General features: G+C 34.1%; 1 protein-coding gene across 5 annotated transcripts in view; it reads left to right on the forward strand.

The window, feature by feature from the left end:
• The window catches only part of GRID2 (glutamate ionotropic receptor delta type subunit 2), a 1,507,251-nt gene that overhangs the window by 1,196,875 nt on the left and 296,390 nt on the right, over window positions 1–13,986 (forward strand). For all 5 annotated transcript variants that reach the window (XM_034958923.3, XM_055111628.2, XM_003829901.5 and 2 more), the window contains one exon: window positions 3,371–3,509. In XM_034958923.3, the coding sequence (XP_034814814.1) occupies window positions 3,371–3,509 (139 nt within the window). The remainder of the gene's footprint in view (window positions 1–3,370; window positions 3,510–13,986) is intronic.

Below are 13,986 nucleotides of genomic sequence, written 5' to 3' on the forward strand. Positions count from 1 at the left end.
TCTTATCTATTTTGTTAATTTTTGCTCTTAATTATTTTCTTCCTTGTACTTGTTCAAATTTAACTTGCTGATTTTTTTCAACTTCTTTAAATTGATGAATAACTCAGACTACTTTTCTTATACATTGCAGGCTATCAGTTTCCTTCAATACAATTTAGCTGCATCCCATCTACTTTCAAAACTTGTGAAATTTTGATATGGAGTATTTTTATTATCATCTTATTCAAAGTACTTTTCATTTCTCTGGTGATTTTCTTTGACCCATGACTTCATTTATGCTCATTTGGGGATTTTCTTGTTGTCTCAGTCCCACCCTCATTTGGCAAGCCCTGGACCCCAGTTTTATTACCACCTAACCATTGAATACTTTTAAAGTATTCCTCAGTCTGTTAGTGTCTTAGCTTTCTTTTTTTAAATTGGCATATGCCCCTCAGGGAAAACCATTTCCAAATATGAAGCTATCTTTCTGGGTTATTTTCTTCTCCAGGACTCTGGGCCTATAAATTTTTACTGCCTCTTTAGCTCTGAAAACGCATTATGTATTCAATTTTTCTAGTTGTTGTCCGTGGGAGGATTGTTCTAAATGGCTTCATCCACCAACCATTACCAACCATTACCAAAATTGGAAGTCAAGATTCCCATTACTTTTAATATTTGATTCCTAAATGTAATTATCAAATAACATTTTATTTGCATTCTACAAGAATATTTGAGTTCCTTGAGTTGCAATTTTTATAACAAAGATTAAAAAACTCAAGTATGCTTTTATGTGGGTGATAACAACTCTAATCAAGGGTAAAACTTTAATAGAAATGAATGCCCAATTAGCATTTTCATTCATAAATTTATTGTTCTAATTTTGTTATACATATTAACATCTTTTAGTCTTTGGCTATCATCTTGTTCACATTTTATTATTATTTTTTCAATTAGCTATTTTGACCAGAAAATCCTCATATGGATGTAAAAATAAATATTTTATTTTGCTTTTACCTTTCAAAAGCTGGGTAAATATTTATTTTGCTTTTAAGAAGAAGGTATCTAAAATGCATTGTAACTTATTTTGAAAAATGGGTTCCAGATATCAGAGGTTAGCCTGTTCTGAATATAATACATCAGGGGAATAGCTTAGAATATAACCAAAGGGTGTACTTACACCACGTATAAAATTTAGACATATTACGTAGTGGGAACTCGTGGTTGTAATTAAAATATGCCTGATATTATAGTAAATCGAATCCTGTTAAGTCATTCATGTATTGATAGAACTACATGAATGTAGTATTGTATCTCTTTATTTCCACCTTGAGTATAAAACTAACTTCTTTTAGAAGGCCTATTAATAGTTCACATATAGCATGTATTAGTGTAATAATATTGCCATAAAAAATAACACAGACTCGGTGGCTTAATAATGGAAATTTATTTCCTGAAAGGTCTAGAGGCTGGAAGTCCAAGATCAAGGTGTCAGCCAGTTTGGTGCCTCCTGAGGCCTCTCCCCTTGGCTTGCAGATGGTCACCTTCTTGCTGTGTCCTCACATGGCCTTTCTTCCATGCATGTGCATCCCTGGTGTCTCTTCCTTTTCTGATAAGGACACCAGTCATATCGGATTAGAATCCATGCTTACAATCTCACTTTACCTTGATTACTTAGTTAAAGGTCCTATCTCCAAATAACAATCACATTGTGGGTTAGAATTTCAGGACATGAATTTGAGAGAGAAATAATTTAGTCCATAACACAGCACATATTCATTCAAAAAAACATTACCCACTTAATATGGGACAAGGACTGTTCCTATATCAAAAATTATAAAGGACGGAAATAAACAAAAATGTTTAAAACCTAATACATTGTTATTTTTAAAAAGATAAGGGAATTGGCAGTATAGGGTTGTGGGGAGTTATTTTAGATAGAGTGGTGATAAAAGATTGTTATAAAAAGATATCCTCTGAGCAGAAACCTGAAAAAATTGAAGGAAGACGGAATGTATGAATTATAGAGGAGAGAATTTTAGGCATAACCGTTTGCAAATGCAAGGGCCCTGGGACATATATCGGCATGGCTCTATAGAGGAAATTTCAAGAAAGCCATTGAGAGAATGGTAAGAAATAAAGTCAGACAATTGACCTAAGATCAGTATACATAGAGCCTTGTAAACCTTGGTAGAGATTTTTTATTTTATTTTTTAAAGAGTCCTGGGAAGCCACTGGAAGCTTTGATAGGGGAATCCCATTGATCTGATTTTCATTTATAAAGGCACCATGGTAATAGACTTAGGAGAGGTACTCTCTAGAATGTAAGTAAATAGGGAAACCACATAAGTAGTTCAGTAGTAGAGTCAAAGATGTCATCTTTGAATTGGGTGTCAGCAGTAGACAGGATGAGATGAGGTAGGATTTGGGATGTAATTTGAATGTAATGGTGACAGGACTTGCTATTGAAGAAGATGTTTGAAAATTCCTATTTTTGGTCTAAGAAATAAAGTAAATAGTGGTGCTATTCCCTGACATGGTGTGGACTGGCTTGAAGGAGAGTTAATTTGGGAGTAAAATAAAATGAGTTCTGTTTTAGATGTCATAAGTTAGAGATGCATATTGAATTGCAAGTGAGAATCATGTAGGCTTTTATCTATAGCTCTCTAGAAAGAGTCAAGATAGGGGGCTAGAAATGTAAATTCTAGTGTTATCAAAGTATACTGTAGATCATAGTCAAAGTCAGGGGACTCGTTGATATTGTCCATGGTGAGACTATGGACAGAGAACAGAAGCAGTCTAAGGACTGAGCCCAAGAACACTCCAACATTTAAAAGATGGAGAAGAGGATTCTGCAACAAGATTGTAAGAGTAGGAAGTCAATTAAAAGTAGAACAAAGCAAGTATGTGATGCTGAAGCCAACACTAATATGTGTGATCCCATGATCATTAACAAGCTATGTTTCTAGAGAATATAACAAAAAATAATCCTTTCAATATTATTTATTTAACTGGAAATCTGAAAATTTGTATTAAATATAGGCATAGCAGTATTAATATCACCTAACTAATGAATAATCAAGCCCTTGGAAAGAAAGCATATACCTGTGATTATAATAAAAGGTAATTAATTATAGGGTTGAACAGGAAGGGGGAAGAACTATCATTTAAACATGTTATACTAAATATTTATCATGCTTCTTTTGGCTGGGTCTTTCATAATCTCATAAAAGAGAATTAAATATGGAGTGATGAAAATATAGAGATCTATGTTGATGTTAAGCAGAAAAATTCTCACTACTTGCAAGTTAATTTGGTGTTGAATATAGATGACTTCAGATCCTCAATAAATACTAGTTGATGTTCTTTTTTATCTCTTTGCTTCTTTCTACAGGCGGGGAGGTCCCGTACACGACTCTGGCTACCCGAATGATGATGGGGGCTTGGTGGCTATTTGCTTTGATTGTTATCTCATCTTACACGGCAAACCTCGCTGCTTTCCTCACTATTACACGCATTGAAAGTTCCATCCAGTAAGTAAACAATGTTTCCATTAGCCACAAAATATGAGAAATGATAAGAGTGGCCAAAGCTATCTGAGAATAAGTATGTGGTGTCTCATAATAAATGTACAACTTCTCTTTGAGTAAAGGATCAATTTTGTGTTACTGCAAAGTATCACTGGTTAGTCCAAGTCCTGGAAATGCAGTATTGGTAGAGCATTTTTTATAAAGTAAAAATCTGGCTACGATTTCAATGTTGCTTCCCACATTTTCCTGGAAGGATAACACATCTTCAGAATTTCAGTGTCCACAAAGAATGACTATATCTGACTAACACTGTGAAAAGGAAGAAAAAAAAGAGTCATACTTAAAAGGAAATCTTTGCCTTGAGTCTGTCCCATTATGTACTGTCAGAATAAATAGTTGAATAGATACAGATGTTTGAGAGATAGACGGATGATTGGGGATTGGGGAGAAAAGAAAAGGGAGGGGAATAGCAATCAACAGAAAATTATAGTATTTCAGTAACCACATTCTGTTTTTCTCTTCATTACCTTATACTTCATGTGGTCCTTATTGCTGCTATTTACTGGTTGCAGTTGGAATGCTGGGAAATAGTGATTAACTATGGTGCACTTATTTAATCCTAAAAGTTACCTAAGCCAGTGTCTCAATTCACAAATGCCATTTCCGTAAGCCCGTGGAGCCCAAGGGCCTTTTATCCACCACAGCCAGTTTTGCTTTTGTGGTTTCATGCTATAAGATCAGCACCACAGTATAATTTCTGCCTTATTAGAACATAATGTTCTATATATTGTTTTAAGAAAAATTTTCCTGAAAATGTTTTATTCATCCCCAAACAAGATAAGTTTGAATTTTCCTAAAGTTGGACATTCATTTCCCAAAAAGCTGGCAATTCAAATTCAGAATAATTAGATATGTCAGGGAATTCCTTAGGAATGTAACTTGTTTGGAAAAGAAAATCTGGGTAGTTATTTTCTTTTAAAAAGAATGTAAATTAAATTCATTAGTAGCCACAAAACTATTATAGCATAATACCAAAAAAGTTAAGAATTAATTACCTATAAATAAATAGGGTATTATTATCTATTTGCTCATTATACAAATTGAAACTCCCATATTCAACTAGTAATGCTAATAAGTAGTCAATTATTTTATCCATTCATAAAAATGATGTTTCTAGTTTCTCTCATGAAATCATGCTGCTCAAGTTGTTTTCCAATTATTCCTTTGATACAGAACCTTCATATTCCCCCAATTTATTGTCCATGTAAACAGATCTATGTGTGACATAAATTACAAATCATACAGAGTGAAACTTATACCATTAATGGAAAGCTTATACTGGTGACCCCATAAGCATCATACTTTAAGCAATATGAAAATGATTACAACAGCCCAGCCAAAAGATCAATGAAATGAGTAAAATTATGAAAATAATAATAAACATTTATTGATCACTTACAAAAAGCCAGATTTTGTGATGCATTAGCTTATTTAAAACTTACTATCATCTTCAAAAATACATACTATGAATAACTCATTTTATAAATGACAAAACTAAAGTTGAGAGGATAAGTAACTCACCCAAAGCCTGCAGCTAGTAAGTGACTGAGTAAAGACCAAATCTTAAATCTGGTTCCTGAGCCTACATTCTAACTGCATCATGTTAGTTCCCACACCACACTTGAACTTGAATTTCTGTATGAATCTTAGGTTTTAGAGAACACAAGAAGAAACTCGTCATAGCATTTTCCATTGCTAAGGGATGTAAAGGATGAAATTCTCCAAATCCTCAACTGGTCTGAGGAAATAAAATATCAAAAGTTAGGTGACTTTTGTGTTATAGGCATGTAGGCATACATCCCAACATGAGTTAATTATGTCTATAATTGGTATCTACCATTCAGGGTAAGACTTTGGCAAATCCAATCAATAGAAGTCATTTTAAGAAAAATAGCTTAATTGTCAAATAAAAATTGGACATATTTAAGTTATACAATGTGATGATTCAATATACATATACATTGTGAAATAATTGACACAATCAAATGCACCACCCATGCTGCGTTAGATTCCCACAACTGGTTCATCTTCTGAAAGTTCGTACCCTTTGACCGACATCTCCACATTTTCCCTATACTCTAGCCCCTGGCAACCACCATTCTATTCCTGCTTCTACGAGTTTGACTTTTCTAGATTCTACATATAAGTGATATCATATAATATTTGTCTTTCTGTGTTTGGCTTATTTCACCTAGTGTAATATCCTCCAAGTTCATCCATGTTGTTGCAAATGGCAAATAGCAAAATAGTTTTTCATCAATAAAATTGAGTATTTTATTTCATTAACATATTTCTTATCAATTATGTTGAATGTGTCACATTTTGGGTATCCTTAAAGCTCAAAATTTATGTAGTTCACATCTGACTTTGAAGTGTTTTTAAATAAATAAATCGTAAAAAGTTTAAATAAAATAACCGATCCTATGCAGTAAACAACAACTGTCATTATAGTAAACAAAAAATCATGGTTAACATTGACTGAGAATTTATAATGAACCAGAAGTTAAGCATATTACAAATATCATCTCATTTATTCCACAAAATAACCTTAATAATACAAGTACTCTTCTTATTGCCATTTTGTGGATGAAGAAACAGAGTTTGGAAGATAATGCTTAAGATTACACACTCAATAAGTGTCAGAGTTGAGAGTCCAATCCATGTCAATCAGACACCAATCCGTGGCCTTACCTGTCAAATTCTTTTTTTTTTTCTTTTTTTTAATCTAGTGGTGGGTCCTAGAATTTGTTTGCTTGATATGGTATTTCTCTGAGGTTGCAGACTTTGTGGTGTCTGTAAATCTGAGTTATTTAGTTATTACTAACTTTGCCAGCACCAGTTTTTATCTAGACTTTCATGCAATAGCAGTGGGAGGAGAAGCCTGTCTCAAATTTTTCATCCATAGGTTTATCTAAAAGTAAAACCTGATGGAAAAAGATTGTAATTTCACATCATGTTTCCCTCAAGTGTAGTTCTACTGCCCAAAGTAACTTTGCATTCATTTTTTTAAAAAATCATTCCTTTCCAATGCCAACTGGCATTATTAAAAGTCATCAGTGGGTATAATAAATCTCTACTTCCTTGTAATATTATCACTGGACTAATTTTGGAATGAGAGAATCAGAGCCAAATAAGTTAAAAGAAGCCAGATTCCCTCCCGAAATTTAAAGATATCTTCTAATTTCATGCCTCAACAGTGTTGGTAAACATAACTGCCTGCAGTGTTTCTTAGAAACATTCAAAGTCTCATTTGTAACTAATGCCAAAGTTTCTTGGGAAAATTCTAATTTTTCTTAGAAAAGACAAACTGTTTTTCAAAGTAGCATTCAATGTCATGCTTCTTAATCATTTATATTAATAAGATTTGCTCATCACCAAATGAAGCTGCAGTGCATGTCAATGTACTTTTTCCAGCCCAATTTTGCCGTGCCATTGGCAAACACATGCCAACCATAGCTTCATTTCCAAAATTCAGCGTTGCTTCTGCAGACTACAATGGGCAGAGGTGGTTAGAGGAATGTCAGTGAAGGGGAGAGAGAGAGAGAGGGAGAGAAATCAGCTTCTTTGAATTGATGGTTGACAGAAACTCTTCCACTTTGCTAGGAGCAATCTAATAGATTTATTTTGGGGAAGCTGAATAATTTCATAAAATTTTACCTTGTTTTTAAAATTAGGTATCTGTGGGCATCTAATCTAACTGGCACTTGTTATTAATAAAAGTTTTGAAAGGGAATTTTCCCTGGAAAAGATAACCCATAAATTTAATTTCATATCCCTTCAGTGATATGGGCAGCACATCATAACTATGTCCTATGTTTAATATAATATAATGTGACAGAGTATGACACAGTTCAGTTCTTAAAGGGAAAAAAATGCCATTTCCACAAGCCTCTAATGACAATTTGGGCTTTTTCATTCCCATTGAGAGGTAACAACATATAGTTAATTGTTTTCAAACACCTAGAAATTGGAATGATTTTTTTTTCTCTTGATAACTAGACTAATAGTGGCAATGGTGAAATGGAGCATGTGAAGCTTTGAAGGTACTTCAGAGTAAGCACTGGATAATAGCATCATCAACATTAGTTCTGTTTGCCTTTATTGTGATATTACTTCCAAAAGCTACCTAGTTCACATAAAAGTGAAAATAGCTATGGGAAAATCAGGGTTACACAGTTATAGTTATTAATAACTTTAGAATCAAACTGGTCTTTGGTGATGAAACTTGAGTTTTTTCATTCCCAGGAGCTGCAAGTAAACTTGGACCTACTCAAAGGGATCCCAACATCCCACCATATTTTTGTGTTCAGTGCTTTCATTCTCCATAATGCTTAAGGTTGGAATAAACAAAATATTGAGTTAATTCTGCCACTGAATCTAACTAATATGGGATAGCATTGCTTTCCAAACTGATACAGAAAGAGATCCATAAATATTCTATTACTAAAGAAGAACCCCTTTTCCCTAGCATATCAGTAACAGGATTTTTGCCATCACCTTGGTCTACATTTTGAAAAGAAAATAATTATTGAGCAATTTTTTTCTAAGTGTTCACAGGTGAGTATGATCTAATTATGCTTAGAAATTCAAGCATCACCAAATCTGGTACTAAAGCCTGGAGACAGAGGGAAGGATAGCAAGTGACAGATGCTCTATAAAGAAAAGGAAGGTGGGACTAAATCATCGAGGGCATGGTAAGACTTGTTAAGGAATTTGGAATTTTTCCTGGAGGTAATGGAGAGTGACATTGTTGTAGAAAGACAACTTTATCTCTGGAGAGGAGGACATGTGGGAGAGAGAAAATGTAGGCATGCATGGGAGGCCGTTAAAGGTGTCTAATGCATGTATATTTACAGCAATTAACTAGTATGTCTCTACTTGATACGACTATGTCTCTACTTTTTTCAAGGGCTACTTAATTTGATAATACTAGAGGATTAAGGGTAACTTAGAAATTTGGCTTCAGAAACTTCATATTTCTAGGCTAACATTTACTTTTGTAGTGGATGTAAGAATATTGCCTCAGTTAATTTTGTTTAAGATATTTAAAGAGAAGATGTGGCTTACTATGTTTTAGCTAACTAAGTAAAAAAGAAGACAGTGATTAATGAGGAAATTCTGGAAATGACTCTGTTTAGGCTGCGTTTCACATGCAATTTTGCAGAAAAGTTGCATCTCAAGGTCTACTATTCGTGGGCCCCATCTGCCTCTCACTTTTAGCTTTGAGCCATCAACAAAGAAGTTAGACTTATTTTTATTCCATTTGAATGCATTTTTTTCCTGATTGTAAAAAAAAAAAAAAAAACAGGCTGTTTTGAGAAAATAGGAAAGTACAAAAAGATGTCGAAGGACAAAGCATTAATAATCCATAAACTGTCATGGGGCAGTAAGTTCTGTTAATATTTGGACAAACTTTCTTATAACTTTTAATTTTGCAATTATTATATATGCACAGGAAGTTTCAAAGATATAGTACAGAGCAGTGTCATGTATTCTTCTCTCAGTTCCCTGAATTTTTGCATATTAAGTGATTATACTACAAAATTAAAACCAGGAAATTGACATTGGTACAATGTGTGCAAATTGCTCTATGACATATTATTACATATGTAGACTCCTATAATCACCACTGCAATCAAGATACAGAACTATTCCATCACGACAAAGATCTCTCTCATTCTACCCCTTTATAGTCACATTCACCCTTCCTTACCAACCCCAACCTCTGGTAACTTACTGTGTTCCCCATTTCTGTAAGTTTTGCGTTTCAAGAGTGTAATATAGGATTGAATCAGAGTATGTGGCCTTTCGAAAATGGCTTTCTTATTGATTCAGCATAATATCCTTGAGATCTATCCAAGTTGTTGTATGTAATAGTTCATTGCTTTTTATTGCTAAGTAATAATCCATGGTATGGATGTACCACAGTTGGTTTAGCAATTTACTTACTGAATGACATTTTTATTGTTTCAAGTTTTGGGCTATTACATATAAAGCTTCTAAGAACACTTACATGGCAGTTTTCTGTGGATTTTTTGTTTGTTTGTTTCTCTGGTATAAATGCCCAGGAATACAATTGCTCGGTCATGTGTTAAGTATATATTTGGTTTTTAAGAAACTGCCCTACTAATTTCCAGAGTGGCTGTACCATTTTGTTTCCACCTGCATTGTATGAGAGATCAAGGGTGTCTGCATCTGTGTCAGCATTTGGTGGTATGATTTTTTTTTTAGCCTTGCTGATAGGTATGTGGTGATGTCTCATTGTGGTTTTAATTTGTATTTTATTATTGTGTAGTGGTATTGAACATCTGTTCATGGGCTCATTTGTAATCCTTATCCTCTTCCATGAAAGGTGTTTTCATGCTTTTTGCCTATTTTCTAATTGGGTTGTTTACTATTAAGAGTTCTTCACATAGTCCAGACACAAAGGCTTTGTCATATAGGTGGTTTGCAAATATTTTCTCCTAGTCTGTAGCTTGTATTTTCATCCTCTTTATAGGGTTCATCATAGAACAAAAGTTTTAGAAGTTGATGAAGTGCAATGTATCAATTTTTTCATTTTATGGATTGTGCTTTTGGTTTCATGTCTAGCACTCTTCAATAAGTCCAAGGTCATGAAGATTTTCTCCTATTTCTTCTAAAAGTTTTATAGTTTTACATTACACATTTACATATTTGATGCATTTTGAGTTAATTTTGTATAAAGTGCAACGTTTAGGTTCAATTTTTCACTATGGATATTCAAATGCTCAAGCAGCATTGCTGAAAAGACTATCCTTTCTTCATTGAATTGTTTTGCACCTTTGTACAAAAAAAAAAATCTGTTGGCCATACTATGTGAGTCTGTTTCTGTGTTCCTACCCTGTTTCATTAATCTATGTTGTCTATCCCTCTGCCGGTAACACAGTTTTGATTACTGTAGTTTGAGTAGAGTGATTCTTCCCACCTATTTTTTCAGAATCATTTTAGCTATTTTAGTTCCTTTGTCTTTTTATTATAAATTATAGAATAATCTTGTCTATATCTACAAAAATATTGCTGAAATATTGACAGTAATTGCATTAAATAAATTGGAGAGAGAATTCACATTTTTAATATGATGAGTCTTCCGATCTGTAAACATATGTCTCCCCACTTATTTAGATCTTTGATTTATTTTATCAGCACTTTATAATTTTCATTATACAAGTCCTGTACATGTTTTGTTAGATTTGTGCCTAAGTATTTCTTTTTCTCAGTGATTACAAACGTTCTTGGTATCTCGATCCATTTGTGCTGCTATAACAAAATACCTAGGTCTGAGTAATTTATAAAGAATAGAAATTTATTTCCTCACAGTTCTGGATGCTGGGAAGTCCAATATCAAGGTGCCAGCAGGTTGAGAGTCTGGTGAGGGCCAGGTTTCTGCTTCCAAGATGGTACTTTGACTGCTGTTCTATCTCCTCACATGACAGAAAAGATGGAAGGTCAAAAGGGGCCAAACTCATTCCATCAAGCTTTTTTATAAGGAACTAATCCCAGCCATGAGAGCAGAGCCTTTATGACCTGATTGTCTCCTAAAGGTCCCCCTCTTAATATTGTTGAACTAGGGATTAAATTTCAATATGAACTCTGGAAGGAACACAAGTATTAAAATCATAGTAATTGAATTTTTAATTTTAATTTTCACATATTCATTACTAGGATATAGAAATACAATTGTTTTTTGTCTGCTGATTTTATCTTGTAATCTTGCTAAGCTCATATCTTACTTCTAGGGGTTTTTGGTAGATCCTTTCGGATTTCCTAGGTACAATTTGTAAACTTACTAAGCTCCTTTATTCGTTTTAGGAGTTTTTGGTAGATTCTTTGGATTTTCTAGGTATAGCTTATGCCATTTACAAAGTCAGGTGGTTGTATCATTTTTCTTTCTCATCCAGATACCTTTTATTTTCTATTTTGCCTTTTCTTTGCTGGATAGAATTTACAATACTATGTCAAATTAAGAGTAGTGAGAGTGAATATCTCCGCTTTGTTCCTGATCTTGCATTATCTGTAAAGTTTTTTATTGTAGATATTATTTCTCAAATTGAGGAAGTTATCTTCTATTCCTAGTTTTCCATGTGTTTTTCGTCATGAATAGGTGTTGGATTTTGACAAATGATTTCATTTTTTATTGATTGGTATGCTCAGGTAATTTTTCTTTATTAGCCTGTTTAGTGGATTACATCATTCATTTCAACAACTATTTTTAAAACAAGGTAGAGGCTAACTATATTCCCTGCTTCTATTTCTTCTCCATCTTTTTCTCCAAGTCTTGATTTTCTACTTGATTTTCTTCCCTTTATTGATTCGAGTCAATAAAATATCATGACTGTCCCTGCCTGCTGCTTCACATCTTAGTTTCTTTTCCCTTACCTTAACTATTGTTCCTCTCTCTCCATTCTCTTCCCAATAGAGTTTATCCACTGGAGTGTGGAGTCCAGACTGTTACCTTCTCCCATCCTCAAAATTGGCTTGAAAAACTTTATTATTACTTCATCCAATAAAGATGAATACAACTCCATTAGCAAAGCATATTGAGCCCTTCTTTTCCACCCACATTTCTGTCCAGGGGCACCAACAAACTCCTTCTCACTTTTTCATGCTACAGTCAAGCTAGACTCTTATGGGACATTGCATGCCTCTCTGGAGCTTTACATGCTCTTCTCTCTCCCTGAAATCACTCAAAACCCCCTTCTCTTCCGGTATCTTCCATTTTCCCAGGCATAATTAGCCATTACTACACATGTGCCTTCTCTTTGCGATTTTAAGTTCTTCAAAAGCAAAGACTATGTTATATCCATCTTGAGAGGCACTGCTAGAGTGCCTCTCAGAGTACCTAACAATAGTATGAATAAGAGCAGCTAACATTTCTTGAGTGCTTGCTATGTGACAGCTAGTTTTCTAAATACTTTGCATGGGTTTTCTCATTTAGTCTTTGTAATAGCCCCATGAGAGATATGTTATTATCATCTCTATTTTATAGATGATGAAACTAAAGCTAGGGTAGTAAACCCAGGCAATCTAGCACTATAACTTTTTACCAGGGGAACATATTGTATGCTAATTACAAATACGCTAAACCTTTATTGTATGAAATAAATAAATGAATAAATGGCATCCATAAGGGTTACTATAAATTTCTTAGGAAATAAAGAGAGCTTTGCAGAAAAGAATAAATGGCAGCAGTATGTTTAGCTAAGTTACTTCCAGGTATTTCTAAGTTATGTGGTATGCAAGTCAGTAACGGGAGACTGGATTCAAACAAATCTGCATTCGAATTCTTTGCCACTTAATAGCTCAATGACCTTGTCAGGATTCCATAATTATTATAAACCATATTTTCCTAAGAGTAAAAAAGGGATAGATTCAACTTCATAGGTTTAGTGTAGTGTTTAGTGTAAAGATTAAGTGAAAAAAGGCATGAATAATATAACACAGTCCATGGACAGCACCTACCTAACATTTGCTTCCATTCTTCTACATTTTCTCTAGGCACTCATATAGATTCCTTGGCCTGTCTTTCTCTCTGCCCCCATTTTGATGGTATTTTTGTCATTTTGTCCACAATTCTATATATTAATTGTTCCTTTGACCTGATTCACCTAAATCTCAATGTTTCTTGCTTATGGAACTACTGTTTCTGACACAGATGTCACCATCCTACCTTACAGTCTGTCTTGCTGAGGGTTGTCTTTTTGCCCTGCTGCTTAATCCTCTCATTTTCCCCAAAGATAAAAGCAAAATAAACAAACAAAAATCTGATGCATCTGCAAGCCTTATCTGAATTTAGGCATAAATAAGGTCTTGGGAGAATGATTCACTCTGTTATCTCACCTTAGCTAGTGACTAACTAGCACTGAGATCAGGTTGCTACTAATAGAGACTGGCAAGACCCCTGGGTCAGGATATATATTTGCCAGGCAAGTTTTCTCTCCTAACTCACCTTTATTTAGCCCTCTCATAATACACAGCTCAAATACTCAAATATAGCCTTGCCACATATTCATAACTATATTTAGTGTCTCCCTTTTTTGAACCACTTCACATCTACCTCACTTACACCCTGTATTGGAATACTATTCTACTTGTTTTACTTCCCTATTAAAATGCATATTCTTGAGGGTTGTTTTATCATCTTTGTACCAGTTCAGTGCCTTATGTAGTGTATTGTGTGAGTACTTAGTGGGTTACAAGTAAATATTCACTCACTGAGTGAACTAGAAAGACATTTTTTAGAATCTGACCTGAGAGTGTGAAACTCCATGACTTGTATGTGTACCCCATTTAAAAAATTAGATAGAAATATGAAAGCCATTTCTTTGTCCTATTATTCCAGGATAAGAGAGGAAACCCAAAATGGTATGCTCTCTAAGTATCCTTTGTGTCACCCACTCAC

Source organism: Pan paniscus, chromosome 3, assembly GCF_029289425.2.
Source record: "Pan paniscus chromosome 3, NHGRI_mPanPan1-v2.0_pri, whole genome shotgun sequence".
Taxonomy (NCBI): Eukaryota; Metazoa; Chordata; class Mammalia; order Primates; family Hominidae; genus Pan; species Pan paniscus.